Genomic DNA, 27,009 nt, shown 5'->3' on the forward strand with positions numbered 1-27,009 from the left:
TATGTCATCCATGAATACCAGCTAGATGCAAAAGACTGTAAGCACCTTAGAAATTTAATAATACAGATTGTAATATCCCTCCCCTCTACTCAGCCCTCATATTTCTATGAAAGTGTTTTGTTAAGATAGCATGTGCTGGAGCCTAGAATGTATTTGAAAAGTAACATATATTGATCTGTTCCATAGGGAATTTTGTTAAATGAGTAAAGCAAATAAAATTTCTTACATGCTATCAATTCCATTTTTGGCATTCACTGTTTGTCCTTATTTTCTATATGATGGCTAATAAGTCTATTATCTCTATATGTTACACTAAGTTATTTTCCCCATTTTCTAATAAAAAAAAAAAAAAGCATGTATATATCCTGTTGAGATTCAAAATCCTCTCTATGCTTGTCATCCTTTTCTGCCTCATTCAGGTATACCTAATACTAAGTACACTATAAAATACGTCTTAAAAAGTCTAGTACTTTCTAGAGTCTACCCAAGAATGATTCCAGTATCTAAAATTATGTTTTGTATAATAAGGATAGCTTTTAATTTTCTACAAGTTAAAAATTGAGGACACTGAAAAAAAACATTTTCCCTTATTATTGAGTTGTGCCTTTGTTTCAAATTCATAGTAATTTTATATTGTACATTTTTTATTTATCATAGCATAGTAATGTTTTGAAAGTTTTCTCTTGAAGATAGAGTGACTTAGAGTTTACTATTTTTATTAATTTTTTAAAATTTTATTTTTATTGATCTCAGAGAGGAAAGGAGAGGGAGAGATAGATGAAGATAGAGTGACTTGGAAAGAGTTTGCTATTTTTTATTATTTTTTTAAAAATATTTTTATTGATTTCAGAGTAGAAGGGAGAGGAAGAGATAGAAACGTCAAAGATCAGAGAGAATCCTAGATCAGCTGCCTGCTGCACCTCCTTCCCTCCCTGGGGATGGAGCCTGCAACCGGGTCATGTGCCCTGATCAGGAATGGAACAGTGACCTCCTGTTCATAGGTCAATACTCAAAGACTAAGCCACACATGCCAGGCAGAAATGAGTTATTTTTTTGTAATTTTTAATATTTTTATTGAATTTTTTGGGTTGACAGTGGTTAATAAAACAATACAGGTGTCAAGTGTTCTATAACTCAATAAAACATCATCTGCATATTTATCACCCAAACTAAAGTCACTTTTTGTCACCATTTATTCCTTCCTTACTACCTTAATCTCCCCCTTATTCCATCTACCTCCTTATTTTATCTGGCCCCCAACCACCCAGCTGTCAATCTGATCTATGTAGCTGTGCTTCTGTTTCTATTTTGTTTGTTTAAATGTTCTGTTCATTAGATTCCACATCTAAGTGAGATCTTATGGCATTTGTTTTTCTCTGATGGACTTATTTCATTTAGTGTAATAATCTCCATTTCCATCCATGTTGTTGCAAAAGGTAAGATTTTCTTCTTTTATATGCCTGAGTGGTATCTCATTGTGTAAATGTACCAAAGGTTTTTATCTAACCATCTACTGAAGGGCACTTGGGCTGCTTCCAAATCTTGGCTATTGTTAATAATACTGCAATGAAGATGGGAGTGCATACATTCTTTTGAATCAGTGTTTCAGGTTTCCTCGGATATATTACCAGAAGTGGAATTGCTGGGTCATAAGGTAGAATGCTCAAGAGAGTGGGAATAGAGAGAACATACATCAATATAATAATGACCATATATGACAGCTCACATCCTACTCATTGTGCAATAACTGTTTCCCTTAATATCAGGAATAAGAGAGTGATGTCTGCTTTTACTACTCTTAATTAGCACAGCCCTGGAAGTTCTAGCCACAGCAATCAGACTAGTAAAAGAAATAAAAGGCATCCAAATTGGAAAGAAGTAGTAAAGCTATTATTTGTAGATGACATGATATTATATTCTGAAAACCATAGACACCACCAAAAAACTACTAGAAGTGATAAATGAATTCAATAAAGTAGCAGGCTACAAAATTAATATTCAGAAATGTTGGCATTTTTATACACCAGTAATGAACTATCAGAAAGAGAAATTAAGAAACAATCCCATTTACAATTGCAAATAGTAATAATGTACCTAGGAATAAATTTAACTAAGGAGGTATTTGGAAAATTATAATATATTAAAGAAATTGAGGGAGATACAAATAATACATCTATTTTAAATTTAAAACCTAGAAGTCTGGGCAACCTTGGCCTTTGGTAAGAAAAGGGGATTTCTCTGCCAGCCACAAAGATTAAGATATGCACCCAACAGCCTTGGCTGGTGTGTTCAGTGATTAGAGCAGTGGTCGGCAAACTCATTAATAAACAGAGCCAAATATCAACAGTACAACAATTGAAATTTCTTTTGAGAGCCGAAAACTGACTTCTGCGCATGGGCCACGAAGTTTCAATAGTACTATACGTGTGCGCCCGCATGTGTTATTTTGTGGAAGAGCCACACTCAAGCAGCCAAAGAGCCACATGTGGCTCGAGAGCCGCAGTTTGCTGACCACAGGATTAGAGTATCGGCACACCCACCCAAGGGTAATCGGTTGGATTACCAGTCAGGAGCATGTGTCTGGGTTGTGGGTTCCCTCCTTCCACTTTCTGTAAAAAGCAATGGAAAAAATATAATCAGGTGAGCATTAAAAATAAAAAAGATATGCACCTATACATAACAAAATGAGATGGCTGTTAGGTCAGATTTTATTATTTTGAAATGTATCGGGGTGGCATTGGTTAAAAAGATCATAGAGGTTTCAAGTGTACATTTCTATAATACATGATCATTATATGCCCAACACCCAAACTGAAATAATCTGTCACCATATACTTGACCCCCTTTACCCTTTTCTACCCCGTCTCCTACTTCCCTTCCCTCTGGTAAGCACCATACTGTTGTCTGTGAGTTTTTGTTTTTCTTATTTGCTTATTTGTTGCTTTAAGTTTTATATCCCAATATGTGTAAAATCATGTGGCTCTTAACTTTTTCTGTCTTATTTTGCTTAAGCATGATATTCTCAAGGCCCACCCATGATGTCACTAATGGCAGTTTTTAATAAAAGTGTAAATTATGAATGACCTTAAAAACAAACCAAAAGGAGACTATGTTTCTGTGAAACAGGCAGGAGCACCTTACTGAAATGAAATAAGCTAGAGGAAAAGACAAAGAGAACCAATTTTGAAGTACCACAGTAGACCAGAATAATTGTTTTTAAGTAGCCTTAAACTAAGTTTCCATGTAATGGGTAAATTGTAATTATTAAAACTAATGAAATATCAAAAGTATAAGTAATGTGTTCTAAACTGAGATTTGTGAGAATTGAATTAAAAATACTATATGTAGAAGAAAAATGAATGAAAAGAAATGATAATGTCCAATATATCACATATATAAATCTATAAACTTAAATAAGATGCAAAAGAACACATAAACATAACAGATCAGGATAATAGTATTCTTAATATTATTATTTTTTAGTGTTGTCTTTGAATAAGGAACACTTGAAGGCTAATATATGTAATTCAATTTAACAAAAACTTCTGTGTCTCAATCAATGTAAAGAATTTATATAAAAACTGAAATTAAAATGAAATAAAAAAACTCTAAATTAATATGATAATGCTAAATAAAATGTTAAACATTTGACATTAATTTTACCACTTAATGGGCAAAAGAGAATAGTATGAAATATGTATTCAGATTAGGTGAATTAATGATAATATATAATAAAAATTCTGGCTATCTGCTCAAAGATAAAGGTGGTTTGTGCAATCAAATTAGAACTTCTCTTTTTATTAAAAAACGATTTAATAGGCTTTATGTTTTAGAGTAGCTTCAGGTTTACAGCAAAATTAAATGGAAGGTACAGAGATTTCTCATATATCCCATCTCCACACTTGCATAGTCTCCACCATGATATACGTCTTCCATGATATACGTCTTCCAGTACATTTCTTAGAAATGATGACTGTACACTGATGCCTCTTAGTCATCCAGAGTCCATAGTTTAACCTTGGGTTCACTCTTGATAGTGTATGTCATGGGTTTGGACAAATATAAAGAGATTGTGGTGGTAGATGTGCATTAAAATGTTGGCTACTATGCTAAATGCACTTTCCTAATTAATCAAGGACATACTATATGTACTGGCTACCAGTATATCCCTTAGTGTTTCAATATGAAGTCAGAGGAATATAATGTGTTCCTCCTTTCTAGGTTATGTCATTTCAGCTATTCAAATGGAAGAAATTATTATGTTAAAACTAATTAATTAAAGAACATGTTACAAACAATAGGCAATGGCTTAGGCTAATTGAGAAAAAAAAAACACCAACAACTTATTGAAGAGTTAGTGCTGAGGCTTAATGACTTAAAGTCACAGTTTAAACAGCCTGATCTTTCAAAAGAGAGGAATTGAAGAGTGGAAAAACTTTTTTTTTTTTTTAAGAGTGGAAAAACTTTGATTTGTAAACAAAGGATAACTCACCACCACCACTACCACCACCACCACCACCACCACCCCAATCTCTCTCTCTCTCCTGTTTTACCTTCCAAGTTATCAGTACAGATTAGTCAGGGATAGATGTTTACTTGGGGTAACTGGGTCGGATGATGACAGGAAGGCAGAGAAGTAATGACTTCACTTGACTAGTATGAATTGCCCACATATTTGGCAGAAAACAGAGCCTCTTTTCAAAGGAAGAAGTAAAACATACTCAGATGAAAACAACAGCAATTGTAATCCATCTCTTAGCTTCTGTGTACTTGTGGACACACGGGTGCATATATAGTTCTTATACATGTGTTTTTATGGGGAAGGATGCAGCACAAAAATCTAATATGAATACATAAAGGTATCCAAAATATCATAGTACAGGTTTAAGCTTTAATAATTTCAAAAGGGTAAAAGCTACAAATTTTAAAGATCATTTAAAAGTAGATCTGTTTTAATTTTCATTCTCCCTTATAGTTTTGAGAATTAGAAATAATACTTTTTGAATTTTCATTTTTTTCTTACCCTCTGAAGATGGCAGAGAGAAAAATTAACATTGACAGTTAAAAATGTACAAAGTCAAGAAAGTATAAATGACATGCATGTAAATAAAAATGGAAAGTGTTTTTCAAGTTGGTAGCTCTCACCCTTCTAAAGTTATTAACCTTAAGTATGCACTATGACATTTTAGAAACCTGTATATATACACATATATTAATGTAAATATTAGAGTATCTTGTAATTGTTCATTGTGTGCTCCATCCTTCCCTATGGATATGTATGTATAAGAAGTGTATATGCACCTGTGTTTCCACAAGTTCATAGACGGTTAGAGGTGGATTATAGTTGCTTTTGCTTTCATCCATGCAGTACCTTTTTATACCTCCATAATGTCTGTCTTCCAGCCAAATAATTGTGAGGGTGAATACATCAGAGGGAGATATTGGAAAAAGGTATATCTTCATTTAAAGAAAGGGATATAGAAAAATATGTAATAATTTTTAACAAAGACCAATTTCATGGAAAAGTGGGGGTGGGTACAGGAGAGGGGAATTATAATCTATACTATCAAAATTTTATAGTGTTTATAGTCTTTTGCATCAAACATGCATCAAGGATGGTATATAATAAACTTGGATAGAGGAAAGGCAGTATCTGGGATGATGTGGTCTGCCTTCTTGTCCCTCAGGAAAGTGGTGGATGGTACTACAAGGGGCTGTCTGCTGGGACAGGTGGTAGGGGTGTGGAGATGGTGGTGGTAGATATGAGTAAAAAGGTTGGATACTATGTCTGCTCGAAGGGAATGAAGCCTCCTCAGTCGAGTCTAACCTTCACTTCCTCTCTTTCAGGAGCTGAAAAACAGTCTACTTAGTTGTACAAGTTTGTCTTCATGCCAAAATGTTTTTCCTTCTGGAATCTAAACGTTGCTTTTTTTTTTCTCCTTCTTCTTCCTCATACGCTCTTTGTACTTTAGATGAGCCATGGCCCTATGGAAAACATGGCAGCTGAAGCCCTCCCTGACCCCGCACTCCACATGCTCCTGGAGGACTTCTAAGCTGGAGAAGACCCGGCAGCAGGCCATGCACCTGAACCCACTGTCCAGGGCCACCAGCCACTCAGGCGTCTTAGCACTGGGATACCCGTCCAGAGCTGGTGGCTGTGCTGGACTGTCAGCTTCCCCCCTTTTCTCCTGGGCTCTGCTGTCTAACATTGGCTCACAGGAAATTAGGTGTTTCTTCTCAGACATGTGAGAGAAAGGGACATCTTTATGGACCTTTCCAAGATAGGTCATTTCTTCCATTTTGATCTTTTTTGAGGGAGGCACCAACCCTTCCTTTGTATGGAATAAGACGGCCACGCCCCTTTTCAATTGTACACGCATATAGTAAATTTTCATGAGCCTTACATCTGTCCCATGTGCTGGGGACAGAAAGGGCTCGTTATTTTTAACTGCGCGGGAAGGAATGTAGGTATGTAAATAGTCAGAAGAGTCCTCCGTTTGTTCCGAGTGCTGAGATACAGGCATTTCCTTGATTTCTAGGAAAGAAAATTTGAAACATAAACAAAATTAGAAAACATATGTAAGGACTGTAGGAGTGAAGGTACAAATGCAATATGTGACCATGTGAAGTGAAAATAGATATATATGTGATACTTCAGAATTCTATGTGTGGTGTGCTATATTTGAGGTACTTACATGGTATAACTGTAAGAATGAGGATGATTAGCATGTTCATGGAGAGTTGTATGTTTATTCCTGGACATATCTGGGAAGTGTTCCACGTTGCTAAAAGAGGATGGCAAATGGGTGAGTGCATGCTTGTTATGTGGTGTGAAAGCACGTGTGAACAGTGCAGGAGTGGTACATGTTTTTACTGTGAGACAGTGAGATTGAGAGTGTTAGGGGAGGTGTGTATGTGCTCTCAGAGTGTTCACCTCTATGAAGGTCTCAGGCCTGGTGGATGAAGTGATATGGTTAGTTAGGGGCACAGAGATGAAAGTTCCTATCCTTTAGGGTACGTGAGTTTGACCTAAACAGATTATCTATGTGAGTTTGACCTAAAGAGATTCAGTTCTGAAGGGATTAAGAAAAAATATGGGAATGAAGGCCTAGCAGTCTAACTCTTAAGCATTCACCAAATAGAAATGTGTCCATAGTGAAAACTACATGCAATAGAATACGCACAACATCACTTTTTCAAGCAGTTCAGACTGAAAGCAACCCTAATGATCAGATAATTATAGTCAATGAAAATATAATATTCATGCAATGATATACATGAACCAAAAAGGAACAAAATTAATGCCATACACAACATGGATAAATTCCACAAATATAGTGGATGTAGATTATTTATGGAATTAGTGTGTAAATGGGTGAGTATGAAAGTGATTGTGTGAAGGAATAGAGGTAAGAGTGCACCTGGTAAAGCTGCTAGACAATGGGAAAGACAGATGAGGAGGGAAGGCCTGAGTATATGAGAGAACAAGGGAAAAGCAGCAGAATTGGGGCCTTACCTGCTCTGAAGGAGGACATATATGTCAGGGTGTGAAGATCTGAGTTTGTGCTCATCTGAGGGGAAGGTTCTGAGTAAACTCCCATGCACATATATGCACTGTGCTCTACCTCAGCAATAGCTGTCCCAGTGCTGCATGGGGATTTGTGCTGAAGGACTTAGCCCAGTTCTGGAAGGCACACTCCCTACTTGTCCCTCTGCAAAAGCCTTAGTACTGGTCCTTCTGCCCTAAAGCCCCTTACCTGTTTTTGAGGGGAAAGTGAACTAACAGAGACTAGACTGAGGAACTGAGCTACATCCCTTGACCAAACTCAGATCCAACCTGTGTACTCCTTACCATCCTCATCAGGACGGGGACGCTTGGATGGGGTGGACACACCGACAAGATGTTCTGAGAAGGCAGACTTTTCTCCTGCTGCCTGACTACTGGCTGCGGCCTCCACGGGTGACTTAGACTGAGGCACGTTGTCTTGGCTGATGCAGTGACCTTGGCAATGGAATAAAATAGAACATTGAGATGAGGCATTTGCTGAGGTCTGTGTCAATTCAAAAATTACATGTTGAGTGGACATGACATGTGAGGCATCATCACGACACATGACACCTCTTCTCATAGAAATTAGTACGGGTTTTCCGTTTCAAATTCCATTAACTCCAAACTATAAGTAAACTTGCTAAATGGTGTGTTTTGTGAATATCAGTGAGATTAGGTATCAAAGTGTTATTTGAATGTAATGTGCTTGCTGTTTAAGTGCACAACGTGTTGGTTAAAACCGGGTTAAGGTTTTTTGTAAGGTTGATTTGGTGTTTGCGAATGTGAACATGGGATGAACGTTGTGTGACTGAAAAGGTTAAGGTTGTGTGTGCTTTCTGTCTGTGTGTTAGTTCAGAACACATTTATGTATGTAGATTGCATTATCAATAATGATGTATTTGTGTGCTTTATATATTATGTTGTTTAGATAAGGAATGTTGTTACTGAGAATATACTCTTTGAGAATGAGAGCAGTGAGTGCATTTGCAAAATGTGAGGGAATAATGAAAGGGGATGTGAAAATGAAGGCATATAAAAGAAATAATACCTGTGCTTTGAAGAAATGGCATAGAGATCAGAGAAGATTGTGTAACATTAGGTGTGTGGTAACACATGATTGCATTAGAAATTAAAAGTATGAAAGATTGAGTTCTGAAGGGATTAAGATAGAATATGGGAAGGAAGGCCTAGCAGTCTAACTCTTAAGCATTCACCAAATAGAAATGTGTCCATAGTGAAAACTATCATGCAATAGAATACCCACAACATCACTTTTTCAAGCAGTTCAGACTGAAAGCAACCCTAATGATCAGATAATTATAGTCACTGAAAATATAATATTCGTGCAATGATATACATGTACCAAAAAGGAACAAAATTAACGTCACACACAACATGGATAACTTCCACAAACATAGTGATTAGTGATAGGAGCCTGACGCAAAGTATATATTGTGCCCTTCTATTTCCATAAAATGTAAAAACCAGGATACTAATCTAGGGTCTTAGGAGTCAGAGAAATTAGACCTGTTTGCATGGTATGGACAAAAATCCAGCATGGAGAATTTAGATGCATGTGGAAGATTGTAGGGAAATGAATGATGGGGACAGTGACAAAAAGGGGTCTTATAAGGGATGAATGTGAATGGGAAACACTGGCTATGAAAATACATGGATTTGATGGTGTCTTTCCTGGGTATCTCTGCACTCTACCTCAAGTTCAGTTCTTGAGGATCCTACCACATTGGGCCTTTGATAAGTTAGTGCTTCTCAGGTTCCTGGTAATATGACATGCCCTTGGCCAGCTCACAGGAACATATTCTTCCATGTTTCTCTGATAAAACTCTCATCCCCTTAGGCCCTCTTTCTTTATTTCCTCAAACAGAACACTGTTCTCCACTGATCTCCTTGGGCTCACTCCAGCTGTTTTCAATGTTTTTTCTTGGAAAGTATTGCTTCTATGCTGATCCCGCTGAGAAGATGCAGAATCATTGGAGTATCTGTTTGTACTGGGCAGCCTATTGTTGATTAATGGGCAGAAACGCTCAGCTCAGCTCCAGGTTCTGTCTAGATCCCACCTACCTTTGCATCCTACTCAATAGTCCCTCCTTACCAGCATCATTTCCCTTGTCTTTAGAAGAGATGCTTTCTGAGGAAGCGGCCTTCCATGCTTTCTGGCGTTGAGTTAGGGCCTCTGCCTTGTATCTGCGCTGCAAAGCACCTTCTCGTGAATTCAGCTTTGCTGAGAAATTAAATAAAAATCACAGATATGCAGTCCATGATGGTTATTTGTGTATTCATCTGTCCATTAATCAAGGAGTCTACTAGGTACCACATTCACTGAGCACACACAGCCTGGGTGGATAGTGTAATGTGGTTCCTATGAAAATATTTAGTGCACAGAAGTAGTTATTGTGCCAATATAGGTCCTGGGTAACTGGGTTTGTTCAAAGTGGCTTCTTTGCAATTGAAACAGATTGCTGTCTTCTTTCAACCTGGACATACAACTATCTTATCTTTGTGAGCTTCCCTTGCAGGTAGATCTGACCATGAGATGACATTTCTACAATGGAGAATGAATGGAATGACATGTGCCATTTCAGGCTTTGCCATACAAACCTTGTAAGTGCCCCTGTGTGCTCTTCTGTTTCCTAACTGACTGGAGTGCAGGCTTCTCAAAGGCTCCAGTACAGGAAACTTTTCGATGTGTTTGAAAATTTCCAACATAAGAAAGGTAGACGAGGCGTGTGAAGGCTATAGCGGTTAAGATGTTCACACGAGAATGTGGAGTGAAAGTCCATGCACAGATTATATTTCAGAATTCAGTGTGTGGGATACTTTGAGGTGTTTACCTGGTATAACAATGTGGGAATGCGGACGTAGTTCTGTATGCAAGTGTTTTTGAAATTGTATGTATATATTAGAATATTTCTGTTGAGTGTTTTCCATGTTGGTAAGGGGGATGGGGAATGAGTATGTGCATGTTTGCAATGTGGTACGACAGCACATGTGAATGGTGCAGGACTGGTACATGTTCTTACTCTAAGACTGTGAGACTGAGAATATTAGGGGAGGTGTGTATATGATCTCCGAATGTTCAGTCCAGTGAAGTTCTGAAGGCCTGGTATCTGAAGTGCCATATAGATTAGAAAGGCAACGGATGAAAGGAAATTTTCTTCAGGGCATATAACTTTATTAGACTTTGATCTAAAAAGGTTATCTGTGTGAGGGGATGTGGATTATTTATGGAATTAGCCTGTGCATGGGTGAATCTGATAATGATTAGGTGATGAAATGAAGGTAAGCGTATACTCCGTAATGCTGCTAGAGAATGGGAAAGACAGATGAAGAGTGAAAGCCTGTGTATATGAGAGAACAATGGGAAAGCAGCAGAAATGGGGCCTTACCTGCTCTGAAGGAGGACAGATGTGTCCGGGTGTGAATATCTGTGTTTGTGCTCATCTGAGGGGAAGGTTCTGAGTAAACTCCCATGCACATGTCCGCACTGTGCTCTACCTCAGCAATAGCTGTCCCAGTGCTGCATGGGGATTTGTGCTGAAGGACTTAGCCCTCTTCTGGAAGGCACACTCCCTACTTGTCCCTCTGCAGAAGCCTTAGTACTGGTCCTTCTGCCCTAAAGCCCCTTACCTGTTTTTGAGAGGAAAGTGATCTAACAGAGACTAGACTGAGAAACTGAGCTACATCTCTCGATCAAACTCAGATCCCACCTGTGTATTCCTTACCATCCTCATCAGGACGGGGACGCTTGGATGGTGTGGACACACTGACAAGATGTTCTGAGAAGGCAGACTTTTCTCCTGTTGCCTGACTACAGGATGGGCTCTCCTCAGGTGACTTGGGGAGAGGTGCATCATCTTTGGTGTTGCATGGTCCTGGGAAATGGAATAAAAAAGTACACTTAGATGAGGCTTTTTCTGAGGTTTTTGTCAATTTAAAAACTACATGTTGAGTGGACTTTACCCATCAGGCATGATCATTTCACTTGTTACTTGTTCTCACAGGAATTAAGGTGACTTTCCTATTTAAAATTATATTTACTCCAAACGATAAGTAAACTCTTATTAAATGGTATGTTTGGTGGATGTCAGTGGGATTGGGTATCTTGCATGTGATATTTCTGGAGGTCTATCTATATAGATTATCAACAACTTTGTATCATGCCTGAAGACAGTATGCAAGGATTAAAAGGTGGATATCAACTCAATTTCTTCATGAAAAATTGTGCATTCAGGAGATTTATGATGTGACTTTTATTAAGTTCTTAATGAATACCCATATATTTACATTGCTCTCTATACTGATATAGATATACAGACAGAGCTGCAAAAGGATAAAGTTTTATTTTTGAAGAAATTATTCACTATTATGTCACTGTCCGTTTCAATTTTAGCCAAGCTCACTGCTCCTTAATTCACTTTTTATCATCATGTCCCATGATTGTGTGTGTTATAGTATTATTCACATTTTTAGAAAAATTCCATGGTGAATTGTAATGTACTTGATGTCTAAGTTTATAATGTGTTGGTTAAAACCGGGTTGAGGTATAATGTGTTATTAATTTGGTGTTGCAAATGTAAATGTGGGATGAGCTTTGTGTGACTAAGGAGGGCATGTGTGCTTTTTGTGTCTGTGAGTTCAGCATATATTTACGTGTATGGATTGAATTATCAATAATAATTATGTGCTTTATATATTATGTTGTTTAGAAAAGGAATGTTATTACTAAGAATGTTCTCTTTGAGACTAGAGCAGTTAGTGTATTTCCAAAATGTGAGAGAATAATTATAGAATGTGGAGATGTACAAATGAAGGTGTATAAGAGAAAGAATACCTGTGCTTTGAAAATAATGGCAGAGAATATTCTGGAATACTAGTGGCCCAGTGCATGAAATGTGTGCACATTAAAAAGGAATTAATTAGAGAAATATTTTAATATTGCTATTTGCCCTTTCTCTATAATATAAGTGTCAGAGATGAAAGAAAATGAGTAAAATGTATATGAAAATCTCCCTCCTGTCAGAGTCTGGGGCATGCCTCGGGACTCAGAGTCAAGTCCCCTTGTACCCGCTCACACCTCAAAATTGCGTGAGACCCAAACCCGGCCGGCTGCACCCCCGTCAAGACCCGCAGGGTGAGGGTTGCAGCTTTAGGTCCCCAAACCAGGCACCGGGTGGGGGGCTCAGCCTCAGTTAACCCAGCCCGGCACTGTGAGGGGGGTGCAGCCTCAGTTCACCCAGCCCGGCACTGTGTAGGGGGTGCAGCCTCAGGTCCCGCGTCAAGCCCTGCCAGGCGGAGGGGTGCGGTCTCAGGTCTCCCCGCCCAGCCTCAGGTCCCCTGGCACTGGCGCAAGGGAGTGAGGGTGTGATTACAATTTGCATATTAGCTTAATTAACCTTTATTATGTAGGATTAAGTATGCTATAACAAGAAATTACATTAGGAAGTAAAATGTGAAAGATTGACTTTTGAGAAGGTTAAAATAGGATATGGTCCCTATGGCCTAATAGTCTAATTGTAGCATTCACCACATAGAATTGTGTCCATATTGAAAAATACAGTAAATGTAATAGATTGCCCAGAACATCACATTTTCAAGTAGTTCCAAGTCAAAGCAACCTGAATGATCAGAAAAGTATAATCAATGAAGAAATAATATTCATGAATGATATATATCAGGTATAATGTGGATAAATTACACAAATATAATAATGAGTGAAAGTAACTAGACACAAAGTATTATTGTGCCTCTCTATTTCCATAAAATTCAAAAACAGGGATATTAATCTAGGGTCTTAGGAGTCAGAGAAATTATAACTCTCTACATGGTACGAAATTTCGATCCTTGTGGAATATTATAAGTGGCCCGGTGCATGAAATTCATGCCCGGGAGGGTGGGGGGTGATCCTCAGCCCAGCCTGCACCCTCTCTAATCTGGGACCCCTCAAAGGATGTCCTACTGCTGGTTTACAGGGATGGGGCCTAAACCAGCAGTTGGACATCCCTCTCACAATTCGGGACTGCTGGCTCCAGCCGCTCACCTGCCTGCCTGATTGCCCCTAACCACTCTGCCTGCTGGCCTGCTCACCTCCAAATGCCCCCCTGCCAGCTTAACCACCCCCAACTGCCCCTTGTACCAGCCTGCTCACCCCCTACTGCCACTCCTGCTGACCTCCTCACCACCACCTTCCCTTCCCACTGGCCTGCTCACCCCTAACTGCTCCCCTGCTAGCCTGCTCACTCCAAACTGCCCCCCCCGCTGCTGTCCTGATAACCTCCAACTGACCCCCACTGATGGCCTGCTCACTCCCAACTGGCCCCCCTGCTGGTCTGTTTACCCCCAACGGCCCTGCCACACACCAGCCTGATCACCCACAACTGCCGTCCCCTCCTAGCCTGATCACCCCCCGGTGACCCAAGCTCCCAGCCCCTCCTTTATTATTTTTTTAAGCGCCTCCTTGAGCAGAGGCCAGGGCTGGCTGGAAGCAAGTATCTGGGATTAATTTATCTTTTATAATTAAAACTTTGTAGCCTTGAGTAGAGGCCAGGGCTGGCCAGGGTGGGCGGGAAGCTTGGCTTCCTCCATTGCCAGGGCAACCCAAGCCTACTGCTGGCTCCAGCTCCATGGCCACCACCATCTTGGTGGATTAATTTGCATACTTCTCCTGATTTGCTGGTGGGCGTGGCTTGTGGGTAGAGTGGAGGTACGGTCAATTTGCATGTTTCTTTTTTATTAGATAGGATAGATGATGGGGAAAGTGAGTTCATAGGAGTTTGATATGGAATGAATGGGAATGGGAAAGATTGTCTATGAAAATATATAGATATGATGGGATCTTTGCTTGGTTATCTCTACACTCTACCTCAAGTTCAGTTCTGGAGAATCCTACCACTTTGGACCTATGTTAAGTCATTAGTGCTTCACATATTTATGGTAACACAACATGCCCTTTTCCAGCTCAGATAAAAATATTCTTCTAAGTTTCTCTGATAGTCCCTTTCCCACTATTTCCTCAAATAGAATGCTGTTTTCCACTGATCTCCTTGGGCTTGCTCCAGTCCTATTACTTGTTTTTCCCTTGGAATGTATTGCTTACACTGTTGATCCTATTGAAGAGGATGCAGAAGCATTCCTGTTTTTGCCCTTGGCATCCTTGTGTTGACTAATAGGCAGAACTATTCAGCTCAACCCTGGATTCTGTCTAGATCCCAACCTCCCTTTGCATCCTATTTGATAGTCCCTCCTTAGCAGCACCATTTAGCTTATCTTTAGAAGAGATGCAGGATAAACTGCCTGAAGAAGAGGCCTTGCATGCTTTCTGTCCTTGAGTTAGGGCCACTGCCTTGTTCTGTGCTGTGAAGCATCTTATGTATGTTCATTTTTGCTGAGAAATTAAATAAAAATAATATATAGTCGATGCTTGTTATTTGTGTATTTATCTGTCTATTTAACAAACAAGGAGAGTCTACTATGTGCCATGTTCAGTGAGCACACATGGCCTTCATCTTCATTGATAGTGTAATATGATTCCTATGAAAATATTGAATGCATAGAAATATTTATTGTGTCAATATATGTCATGGGAGACTGGGTTTGCACAAAGAGTTCTTTGAAAATGGACAGAGACTGCTGTCTCCTTTCAACCTGGACATACTACTATGTTGTATTTATTAGCTTCCCTTGCAGGTAGTACTGACCATGAGGTTACATTTCTACAATAGGAAATGAAGGGAAATGACAGGTTCCACTTCCAGGCATCACCATACAATCCTCCTTTGTGCTTCCCCGGGCTCTACTGCTTCCTAGCTGACTGGGATGCAGGCATGTTACAGGTTCCAGGACAGGCAATATTTTGTTGTGATTGTTGGAATGCTCAGAAAGAAATTTTCAAACATAAGAAAACTAGAAGCTGTGTGTGAAGGTGGTAGGAGTTAAGATGGCCATGACCTACGTGAGCATGTGGAGTGAAAGTTCATGTATATATTTTATTTCAGAATCCTGTGTGTGGGTTACTTTGTTTGATGTGATTACATGGTATAACAATGTGCGAATGAGAATGTAGTTTGTGTGCAAGTTTTTGCCGAGTGGTATGCATATTCTGGGACTTATCTGTGAGTGTTTTCCATGTCTGTAAAAGGGAATGGTGACTGAGGGTATGCATCTTTGCTACGTAGTGTGACAGCACATGTGAACATGTGCAGGAGTGGTACATGTTCTTACTTGAGATTTTGAGAGGGAGCATGTTAGAGGACATGTGTGTGCACTTTTGGAATGTTCAGCTCTATGAAGGACTGAAGGCCTGGTCACTGAAGAACCATATGGTTAGAGACACAACAGATGAAACTTCATTTCTTTCAGGGCATGTTAGGTTACCTGTGTGGATTATTTATAGAATTAATGTGTAAATGGGTGAGTCTGAAAATGATTGTTTGAAGAAATGAAGACAAGAGTGTATCTAGGTAATGCTGCTAGAGAGGGGGAAAGATAGATGAGTAGTGAAGGCCTGTGTATATGAGAGAACTAGGGAAAAGGAGGAGCATGAAGCCTAACTGGATATGAAAGAGGACAGAAGTGTGAGTTTGTGAGAATCTTTGTTTGTACTCATTTGATTCTTAGGTTCTAATTAAACTTTCTTATACCTCTTGGCATGGTCTTCTACCTCACCCACAGCTGTCCCAGTGCTGTTTGTTGGGGATTTGTGCTGAAAGACTTTGCCCAGTTCCGGAAGGCACACTCCCTATTTGTCCCTCTGCAGAGGAATTAGTACTGGTCCTTCTTCCCTGAAGCCCTTTCCTGTTTTTAAGAGGAAAGTGAACTAAGTAGAGAATAGCCTGAAGAATTGAGCTACATCTCATGACCAAGCTCAGATCCCATCTTTGTGTATTCCTTACCATCCTTATCAAGACGGGGACGCTTCAATGGGGAGAAGACACCGATGAAACCTTTAGAGAAGTCAGGCCTTTCTCCTGCTGCCTGACTACAGGCTGCAGCCTCCACAGGTGACAGACGCTGAGGCGTGTCCTCTTGGGTGTTGCATGGTCCTGGGCAATGGAATAAAGAAGAACATTGACATGAGGCATTTTCTGAGGTCTGTGTCAATTCAACAACTACATGTTGAGTGGATATTACATGTCAGGCATGCTCACTTCAAAAGACACTTGCTCTCACAGAAATAAAAGTGACTATCACACTTAAAATTCCATTTACTCCAAACTATTAGTAAATAGTTATTATATGGTATGTTTGGTGGATGTCAATGGGATTGGGTATTTTGTATGTGATACTTCTGGAGATCTATATGGATTATCAACAACTTAATATCATGTCTGAAAGACAGTGTGCAGGAACTAAACGTTGGGTAGCAACCCAATTTCCTCAGGAAAAAGTGTACAATTTGGAAGTATGTGGTGTGAGTTTCATGAAGCATTCTGCATGTACCCATATATTTACAATATATTGCTACCTATAGTGCTTTCCTATACAAACAGAGATACAAAAAGATCAATTTTTATTTTTGAAGAAATTATTTTATATTATTACGTCACTGTCCCAGTTTCAACAAGGCCAATTCTCATTATTATCACCATGTCTCATGAATGTGTATGCTATGTGTATTATTCATATTTGTAGCAAAATGCTATGGTGACGGTAATGTGTGTGGTGTTTAAGTTTATAATGTGTTGGTTAACACTGGGTTAAGGTTTAATGTGTGATTGATTTGGCGTTTGCAAATCTGAATATGGGTTGGGCTTTTTGTGACTGAGGAGGGTATATGTGCTCTTTGTGCTTTAGTTCAGCACATAGTTATGTGTGTATATTGCATTTCCTATAATGAAGGATTTGTGTGTTTTTCATATCATGTGGTTTACATATGGAATTTTATTACTGAGAATGTTCTCTTTGAAACTAGTGGAATTGCAAAATGTGAGGGCATAATTAAAGAATGTGAAGATGTGAAAATGAAGGTGTATAAGAGAAAGAGTAGCTTTGCTTTAAAAAAGATGGCAAAGAGTATAAAAAAGAGTGTGTAAATTAGGAGACCAGTAACATGTGATTGCCTTAGAAGTTGGAAGTATGAAGGATTGAGTTCTGAAGGGGTTAAGATAGAATATGGCACCTTAGGCCCAGTGGTCCCGCTCTTCAGCATCCAACAAGTAGAAATGTGTCCATACTGAAAAATGCTTGCAATCAAATGCCCAGAACATCACCTTTTCATGTAATTCAGACACAAGGCAACCAAAATGCTCAGAAAAGTATAATTAATGAAGAAATTATATTCATGCAATGCTATACAGATACCAAGAATGAAAAAACTAAAGTCAAATGCTACATGGATGAATATCACAAATATAACAAAGAGGGAAAGGAACCAGACACAAAATATATATTGTGCACTTCTGTTTACTTAAAATTTAAAAACAGGGATACCAATCTAGTGTGTTAGGAGTCAGATAAATTATAACTCTTTGTATGGTATAGAGCGTGGGGAATTCAGATGCATGTGGATGATTTCAATGAAATGAATGATGGGACAGTGAGTGCAAAGGGGTCTGAATGTGAAAGCATGGGCTATGAAAATATATGGATGTGATGGGGTCTTCAACTGGATATCCCTACTCCATTCAAAGTTCAGTTTGGGGAGATCCTACCATTTTTGGTGTGTTTTAAGTTGTTGGTGCTTTCACATGTTCCCGGTGACATGCCATGCCCTTGTCTGGCTCATAAGGACATATTCTTCTTTGTTTCTCTGATTAAAACTGTCTTCACTTAGCCCTTCTCCCATTCTACCCTCAAACAGAATACTGTTCTCCAGTGATTTCCTTGGACTTGTTCCATTCCTTTTCAGTGTTTTTCCCTTGGAATATATTCCTTCCCCTGATGATTACATTAAAGAAGATGCAGAAGCATTTGAGGTTTGTACTGTGCAGCCTTGTGTCCACTAAGGGGTAGAACCACTTAGCTCAACTCAGAGTTCTGTCTAGATCCCACCCTCCCTTTGCATCCTATTCAGTAGTCTCCCCTTACAGCAGCATTTAGCTTGTCCTTAGATGGGATGCAGGATAAATCATCAGAGGAAGAAGGCGGCGCCCATGCTTTCTGGCCCTCAGTTAGAGCCCCTGCCTTATTTCTATGCTGCAAAGCATCTTCTTGTAAATTCAGCTTTGCTGAAAAATTAAAAATAATAGAGGAGTGGTCCATGTTTTTTATTTGTTTATTTATCTGCCCATTAACCAAACACAAAGGTTCTGCATAGCAAAAGAAACCATCAGCAAAATGAAGAGAACCCACTCTAATGGAGAATATATCTGTCCATGATACATCATAAAAGGTTTAGTTTCTAAAATATATAAAGAAATTATAAAACTCAACACCAGGAGAAGAATCACCCAATTAAAAAAAAGCTAAATTCCTGAATATACACTTTTCTAAAGAGGACATACAGCCCTGGCTGGTGTGGCTCAGTGGATAGAGCATCGGCCTGTGGACTGAGGGGTCCCGGGTTCGATTCCCGGTCAAGGGCACATGCCCAAGTTGTGGGCTCCATCCCCGGTTGGGGGCGTGCAGGAGGCAGCCGGTCCATGATTCTCTCTCATCATCATGGATGTTTCTCTCTCTCTCTCTCTCTCTCTCTCTCTCTCTCTGTCTCCCTTCCTGTCTCTGAAATTAATTTAAAAAAATCTATTAAAAAAAAAAGAGGACCAATAGATATATAAAAAATGGCCAATAGACATATAAAAAATGCTCAACATCATTAATCATCAGAGAAATGCACAGAGTCACCACAATGAGTCCTGGCTGGTGTGGCTCAGTTGGTTAGATTTGATTCCCGGTTAGGACACATACCCATTTTGGGGGTTTCATGCTGGTTTGGGGATCAAGCAGCAGGCAGTTTATCGATGTTTCTTCTCTCTCTCTCTCTCTCTCTCTCTCTCTCTCTCTCTCTCTCTCCCTCTCTCTCTCTCCCTCTGTCTAAAAATCAATTTTAAAAAATCACAGTGAGGTATCACCTCATACCTGCCATAATGACAACCATTAATAAATCAACAAACAATCAGTGCTGGTGAGGATGTGGAGAAAAGGGCACCCTAATGCACTATTGTTCCCTGCAGCGTTATTTACAACAGCCAAGATCTGGAAACATCCCAAGCTCACATCAGCAGATGAATTTAAAAAGATAAGTGGTACATTTACATAATAAAATATATGTGGCCATTATAAAGAAGGAAAACCTACCTTTATGACAGTATAGATGGACCTGGAGATTAAGGTGCTAAGTGATATAAGCCATTTAAAGAAAGACAAATACCATACGATCTCACTTATATGTGGTATCTAATGAACAAAACAAACTGACAAACAAATGAGAAACAGAGGCATGGACACATAGAATAGACTGGTACCTCTCACAGAGGAGGAGGGGGGAGATGGGATGAGAGAAGGTAAAGGGATTAGCCAAAGAGCACATATGCATAGTCTATAGACACAGAAAACAGTGCTGTGATGGCCACAGGAAAGGGGGAGTGGGTACGGGGGCAGGTGGGCAAGACTTAAGGGATTTGGGCAATGACAACATCTGTATTAGTACAAACAATAAATAAAGTTAAAATATGTAAAGCAATAAAAATTAATAATAATAATGATAAAAGTGTCTACTATGTGCCAAGTTCAGTGACCACACACTGCCTCCACCTTCACAGATATTGTAATACGATTCCTATGAAAATATTAAATGCACAGCAATATTTATTGTGTCAATAAGTATCATGGGAGCCCTAACCAGTTTGGCTCAGTGGATAGAGTGTCGGCCTGCCGACTGAAAGGTCCCAGGTTCAATTCCAGTCAAGGGCATGTACCTGGGTTGTGGGCACATCCCCGGTACGAGGTGTGCAAGAGGCAGCTGATCAATGTTTCTTTCTCATCGATATTTCTCTCTATCCCTCTCCCTTCTTTTCTATAAAAAATCAATAAAATATATTTTTTAAAAAGTATCATGAGTGACTAGGATTGCACAAAGAAGGTTATATGGAACAGAGGCTACTGTCTCATTCCTACCTGGACATACAACTATGTTATATTTACCAGCTTCCCTTGAAGGTAGTTCTGACCATGTGATTATGTTTGGGCAATAGAAAATGAGTGCAAATGACAAGTGCCAATTCCAGGCATCACCATACAAACCTCCCATGTGCCACTCTCGGCTCCGCCCTTTCCTAGATGACTGGGATGTTGATATCCTGGGTCTACTTGAAAGCTGCATGTTAATAATAAAGTTTACATCAGCTCAGGTCCATGAATTATCCCATGGAGGAGACTTGCCCTAGTAGCCTGCACCTATATGCTGATTTGACATATAAGCAAGAGATAGATTCATTTGTGTCTTAGTCACTAAAGCCTAATCTACTCCAAGTAGAGATATAAGGTGTTTTTGAGAGGCAAAAAAGTGAGCCAGGTACATAATTAGTGGGCAATTATGTTACATTAAGATATATTTTCCCTGGCTTATTTATATTCTATATGTGTGTGTATATGTGAAAAGGTGTGAATGTACATTTGCTTGTCTCATAGTTTATGCTCAATAACATCTCTAAATATGTTCAATTATTTTTTGAAAGTGAAATGAAGTCAGCCTTTTCCAAAGGTCCCCTGGAGGATGCAGACATCCCAAACAAGTTGGAAATACCAGTTCTCTTGAGGAATGTGAGCTACCATTGGAACTTTGGGGCTGGCTCCAATCCGTCTCCCTCCCACCCCTGACCAACGGTTCTTCCATATACTGGTTACTTGTTTACTTGTAATCTCCATAGTAACCAAAATATTCCAGTTTTCCATTTTTCAGAAAGAGCCAAACTTTCTCCTTAATTTAACCATCATTGTTAATAGTCATTTTATTTGTGTGTGTGTGTGTGTGTGTGTGTGTGTGTGTGTGTTGCATGTGTGTACCCCATTTTTTCTTAAATCTCACATAAGAGGCCCACATTTACATCTTCATAATCTAAAACAAATTTTTTTTTACCCCTGCGTAAATAATTTCTATCTGACATTAAACTCTCATCCCTACACAATGAGTTTATGTGTTCAAAGTCCACCCCCCCCCCCCAATTTATTCCTCACCTCTAAGAGCCAGACTTTCTTCTTGATTAACAGGATAATATACTATTAGATAACTAATAACAACATTTACTTTACCAACGCCTTTAGGCAGAAATCAAATACAGGGAAATACATTTTCTAAGAAATATCATACTAATCCACCAATATGTCTCTAACAGAGTAACCCAGAGGGACAAGGTACAGGTAGCACACGTCCTAAATCACAGTGACAAGGACCCGGGCATCTGAGTTTACTCTCAGACTCCCTGAGCCCTCAACATGCACACATACATCTCTGTCTCTCAATGTCTCTCTCTCCCTCCCTCCCTCCCACCACCCTCTCTCTCTTCCCCTCCTTTCTCTTCTTTCTCCCCTTCTCTTCATTCTCTCTCTTCTCTCTCCCACCCACCTCCCGCTCCCCTTCCTCTGTCTTCCCATCCTCCCTCTTCCTTCCTCCCTCGCTCACTCTCTCCCTCCATCATCAAAACTAGGAATTCTCTCTCTCTTTCTTTAGAAAACAGTACGTGGTTACCCTATGCCCTGAGAATGTGCATAACACATACCTCTTGACATCCTTGCAGTTTTGATGAAATACTTGCTTTCCAGATGTTTCTGTTTCTTTTTATGCTTCATGGTTCAACTCTTTCAATCAGATACCTTTCTCCCCCAAACTCTGCTCTCAGTGTGTCAGTTGGTGATGACAAAGAATCAAATTAACAAATACAATCAATATAAACAAATTACTATCAATAATAAGACGCTTGAGAGACCTCTCCTCTCACCAAATTACTGTTCTGACCAGTGCTTAGGACACCACCAGGGCAGTTATGATGCAAGTCATCACCATGGTTTCAGCGGTGTTCTATGACCAATGCATGACATCAGTGCACTCTAGGCACCCAGCTAGTATTCACAGGACTGCAGGGCCACCACATCCACAGGCCAGAGTGATTCCTTTATCCAATGGAAACACTACCATTATCTTGAATTTTTTAAATTGTTTACTTCATATCTAAACTAGAGGATAGTGACTTGAATGGAAAAAGGCAATTATTTTATGTGTAGGATAAGCACATTGTTAATTATCTCCAGTGGTGAGGCTAAGCAATACCTGAGAAAATTAGGCTTAGAACCATGCTTGTCTCACAGAAAGTGGTATTGTTATATATATATATGCTATTGGCAGCTCTATTTAACTAATATATAAACATGAGATATATATGAGGTATATATTGGTGTATATGTGTGGATTTGAAAATTACACACAACTCTATCATTTATCGAGTACCCCCCACTATGGGGAATAGTCTCCTACATTTTTACCACAAGCCATTTTCTCTTTGGCTACGCTTTTCCTTATCATGGCCCCAGAGGCTTGGGAAAAGAGGGAGCCTCTGGCTCTTGTCATGAATTGTGTTCTTGTCAAGCCAGAAGGTCTCATTTCCAGGCTTGTTCTAGGCCCCCAGCTACATCTTCTGGAAACAGCTAGGCTCTAAACAAGGTTTGAACTCTATAGACTTTTTCCATTCTACATCCCACCCACCACAGACTATGCCTCCTCCCTTAAGAGCAATATGTATTTACTTCCAAACCTTAGCAGTTACATTAGAACCTGGCCATGACTTAGCCTTCTGTCTTCCTTATGCCCAGTAGGCCCTGCCTCTGGGTCCTTACCTCATGTAACGCAGGGCAATATTTTCCAATGCTATCACCAACACACTATTATAAATAGTTGTGGAAAGAGAGTGCACTTGGGGTGGTGAACACAATAGAGATGATGTATTATAGAATTGTACCCTTAAAACTTATATTTTGTAACCAATATGACTCCAGTAATCTCAATACAAATAAACTATAAAACAATAGATGTCGTTAAAAATTGTTTTCAAAGTATTTTGTTACTTCCAGGCTCTTCTACTTTTCTCAATGATTCCAGTGGGTAGAAGTTTTTTTTGGAGGGGATGGGTCATGAAGATATTTAAAAATTGAGCATGGTGATGGTTGTACCACTCTGAATTTACTTTAAAAAACCAGTTCATTGTACACTTTAGGTGACATGTACAGTATATGGGTTATATCTCAACAAAGCTGTTCTTTTATTTCTTTTTAAATAAAGACAAGTCTTATCATCAGTTGCAGATGTTTTCAGAGGCCCCTCAAGATTTGCTTACCATGTCCCAAATCACGGCTGTGATTCCCAGTTGCCTCCAGTCCTGGTGGATCTGGATGGTGTGGTGTGCAAAGGAGAAGGTGGCAAAAGGCTTATGGAATTTCGGCAACCCCATTCCCCCGGTCTCCTCATAGGGCACCAGGGCCATTCCCACTGTGCCAGCTCTGCTCCCTTTAACCTGTTGGGCAAAAGAATCCTGCGTGCTCTGGCCAGAAAGTGCATTCTTTCTTAGGTGGCCCGAATGCTTTTTTTAAGGTCGTTTTATGGATTCAAAAGAATAAACAGAGATGTGGAAAGCTTTTGTCAAAATCCTTTTACATGGTTCTTCCAGTCTCATGGGAAATGAGATGTGGCTCTGAATTCATCCCAAAGTGTGTCTTTGGGCAAAAGCACCCAGAACGGCACAACTCCTGCAGAATGCCCCACACACTTTGCTGTCAGGACTCAGGGGGGCTTGAGGGTGAGCGAGGCGGCGGTGCCAGCACAGGACCTGGGAGAAGGTAGCGCTTTCTACACTGCCCAGGCCACGTGGACTACAGCAGTACCCGCCCAGGTGGGCAGGGTGTTTCTGCTGTTTTGTTTTGGTCTGGCCTCCACCCCGTCAGCCACGGACCTGTGCCTGCACTGAGACTGAATGGTTTTTTTTTTTCCAATTTTTTTTTATTAAGGTATTATATGTGTACATATCTTACCATTGCCACCCCACACCCCACTCCCATATATGCCCTCACCCCCCAGAGTTTTGCATCCGTTGGTTATGCTTATATGCATGCATACAAGTCCTTTGATTGATCTCTTATCTCCCCCACCTCTCCCTAACCTTACCCCTGTAAATTGACAGTCTGTTTGATGCTTTACTGTCTCTGTATCTGTCTTTTTGTTCAAGTTTATAATGTTCTTTATTATCCATAAATGAGTGAGATCATGTGGTATTTTTCTTTCATTGACTGGCTTATTTCACTTAACATAATGTTCTCCAATTCCATCCAGGGAGACTGAATAGTTTGATGGCCCTACTTTTTGGTGGACAGTGGATGCACTCCCAGAGACTGGCAGTTAGACTCTGGCGGCTTCTGAGTCCCTTGCGGGGAGAGCCCGGCCCTAGGTCAAGAACAGACTCAGGCGTCCTCGGCCAGGAGGCCTCCTTGGGCTAGGGGCCACCATAGTTTGAAGGCTGGCCATGACCCCAATCCTGGCAGGGGTCTCCTCTGGGGCGCTGGCAGGCCTGGGTTAGGGTCACTGGCGGTTTGGAGGCCAGTTACGCCCCCGATCCTGGCGGGGGTCTCCTCTGGGGTGCTGGCAGGCCTGGGCTAATGGCCGCCTTGGTTTGGAGACTAGTCACGCCCCGATCCTGGTGGGGATCTCCTCTGGGGCGCTGGCAGGCCTGGGTTAGGGTCACTGGCGGTTTGGAGGCCAGTCACACCCCCGATCCTGGTGGGGGTCTCCTCTGGGGTGCTGGCAGGCCTGGGCTAATGGCCGCCCTGGTTTAGAAACTGGTCAAGGCCCCGATTCTGGCTGGGGTCTCCTCTGGGGCGCTGGCAGGCCTGGGCTCTGGCGCCGCAAAGGAAGAGGTTCCTGAACCTGCTTCCCACACACCTAGGCTAGGATACATCTTGTAGGAGGCGGCTTCAATGCCGGGGGTCGGTGACCAGCTCCTCCGGAGCCTCGCTTTCTGGGCTGCAGTCCCACGTCTCCCAGTGCCCCAGCCTCGGATGCGCCCCCGCAGTTGTCCCCACCACCAGCCACCTCAGCGCAGGCCACAGCAGCTGAAGCCAGCCTCTTGGAAGCCAGGCCACCACACCCACCACCCCTAATAGCTCTCTGCTGCTCACTCTCTGTGCCCTGTCCACTGGGGTAGGGGAGTGCTCCAAGCCCAGAGGCCCTCCCTCCCTCTGCAGCCTGGCTTGGGAAGCTGGCCTTGTGCTGGGGCTACAATGCCAGCGTCCCCACTCGGCCACTATGGGTGCAACGTGGACCCCACGGAGGCCAACCTGGAGAACTCGGACCCGAGCTTTGCATCCGGCTGCTGCAGATGCCCTTGGTGGTCAACTACCACCCGCTCCTTCCGCCGGCCCCATTGATCCCTCTCAGCACCAGCCATTTAGGCCAGGGTGGCGATAGCCCGGGGACCACTGCCCCGGGAGCAGCTGGCTGGGCCCGGCCACGCCCCCCCCAGGGTGGCAATCGCCCCCGGGACCCTCGGGGAGCAGCTGGCTCGGCCCGGCCACACTCCCCCAGGGTGGCAATCACCCCCGGGACCCCCGGGGAGCGGCTGGCTCGGCCTGGCCACGCCCCCCCAGGGTGGCGATCGCCCCGGGACCCCCGGAACTAAGAGGATGTGCACCGCCATCTTGGTCTTCTCAAAGGCCGGATAGGCCACCCGGAGTCCCACCCCCAGCCTCTCGCAGGCCCAATCATGGGCATAGCGGAGGTGCGGTCAATTTGCATGTTTCTCTATTATAAGGTAGGATATATATTTAGGGTGTGTTTTAATATTGTACTTTTTCCTATTCCCCCTTTAAGGAACAATCAGAGGCCACCTTAATAATAACACTTAAACTAAAACATGCAGAGCTTTCTCAAGGCGTCCTGAGGATGGAAGGAGGTCAGGCAGAGAAGGGAAATGATGCAACCAGGTCTAGGTTTCCAATGTCAGTCATTTCCAAGTGTTATTCCCAAGGAGAGATCTGATCATTTATAACAATGAAAGCAAAACAGGGCATCCAACAAAAAATAGAGAGAGCTTTAAAATTGATTGCCAAATTCTAGAAATCATGCCTAGGCAAGGGTCAAAACTTCAATGTCTTTAGCAAGTTGCTTTTGTGGTAATAATAGAGTAATTGTGGATTAAGGGAATCTATAATAATAAAAACATAATATGCTAATTATATCGGACGTCCTTCCGTCCTCCCAAGCCAGGGCTGCGAGGGAAGCCTGGGTCCCAGCTGCCTTCCCGTGGCTGGTGGGAGGAAAGCCTGGGTCCCAGGTGCCAGAGGGAAGCCGGTGCCAGCAGATAAGGGAAGGAAGGCCTACTGTAATATGAATTTCATGTATCATGCCTCTAGCCCTATCTAATAAAAAGGGAATATGTAAATTGACTATCACACCATCACAAAGATGGCATCACCCACAGCAGAGGTGGGGTCTCTGTAACACAAGATGGCTGCACCCACATCGGAGG

General features: G+C 41.2%; 1 protein-coding gene across 1 annotated transcript; it reads right to left on the reverse strand.

Annotated features, from left to right (window-relative positions):
• Positions 1-5,915: 5,915 nt before the first annotated feature.
• On the reverse strand, positions 5,916-22,409 carry LOC103304654 (protein FAM170A-like). The gene is made up of 6 exons (XM_054725127.1): positions 22,222-22,409; positions 16,459-16,608; positions 11,293-11,442; positions 9,663-9,791; positions 7,853-8,002; positions 5,916-6,535 (listed from the first exon to the last, which is right to left on the reverse strand). The coding sequence occupies exons 1-6, from the start codon at positions 22,289-22,291 to the stop codon at positions 5,916-5,918; spliced, it is 1,269 nt and encodes a 422-aa protein (XP_054581102.1). The 5' UTR covers positions 22,292-22,409.
• Positions 22,410-27,009: the final 4,600 nt, after the last annotated feature.

The sequence above is a fragment of the Eptesicus fuscus genome, chromosome 13, assembly GCF_027574615.1.
Source record: "Eptesicus fuscus isolate TK198812 chromosome 13, DD_ASM_mEF_20220401, whole genome shotgun sequence".
Classification (NCBI taxonomy): Eukaryota; Metazoa; Chordata; class Mammalia; order Chiroptera; family Vespertilionidae; genus Eptesicus; species Eptesicus fuscus.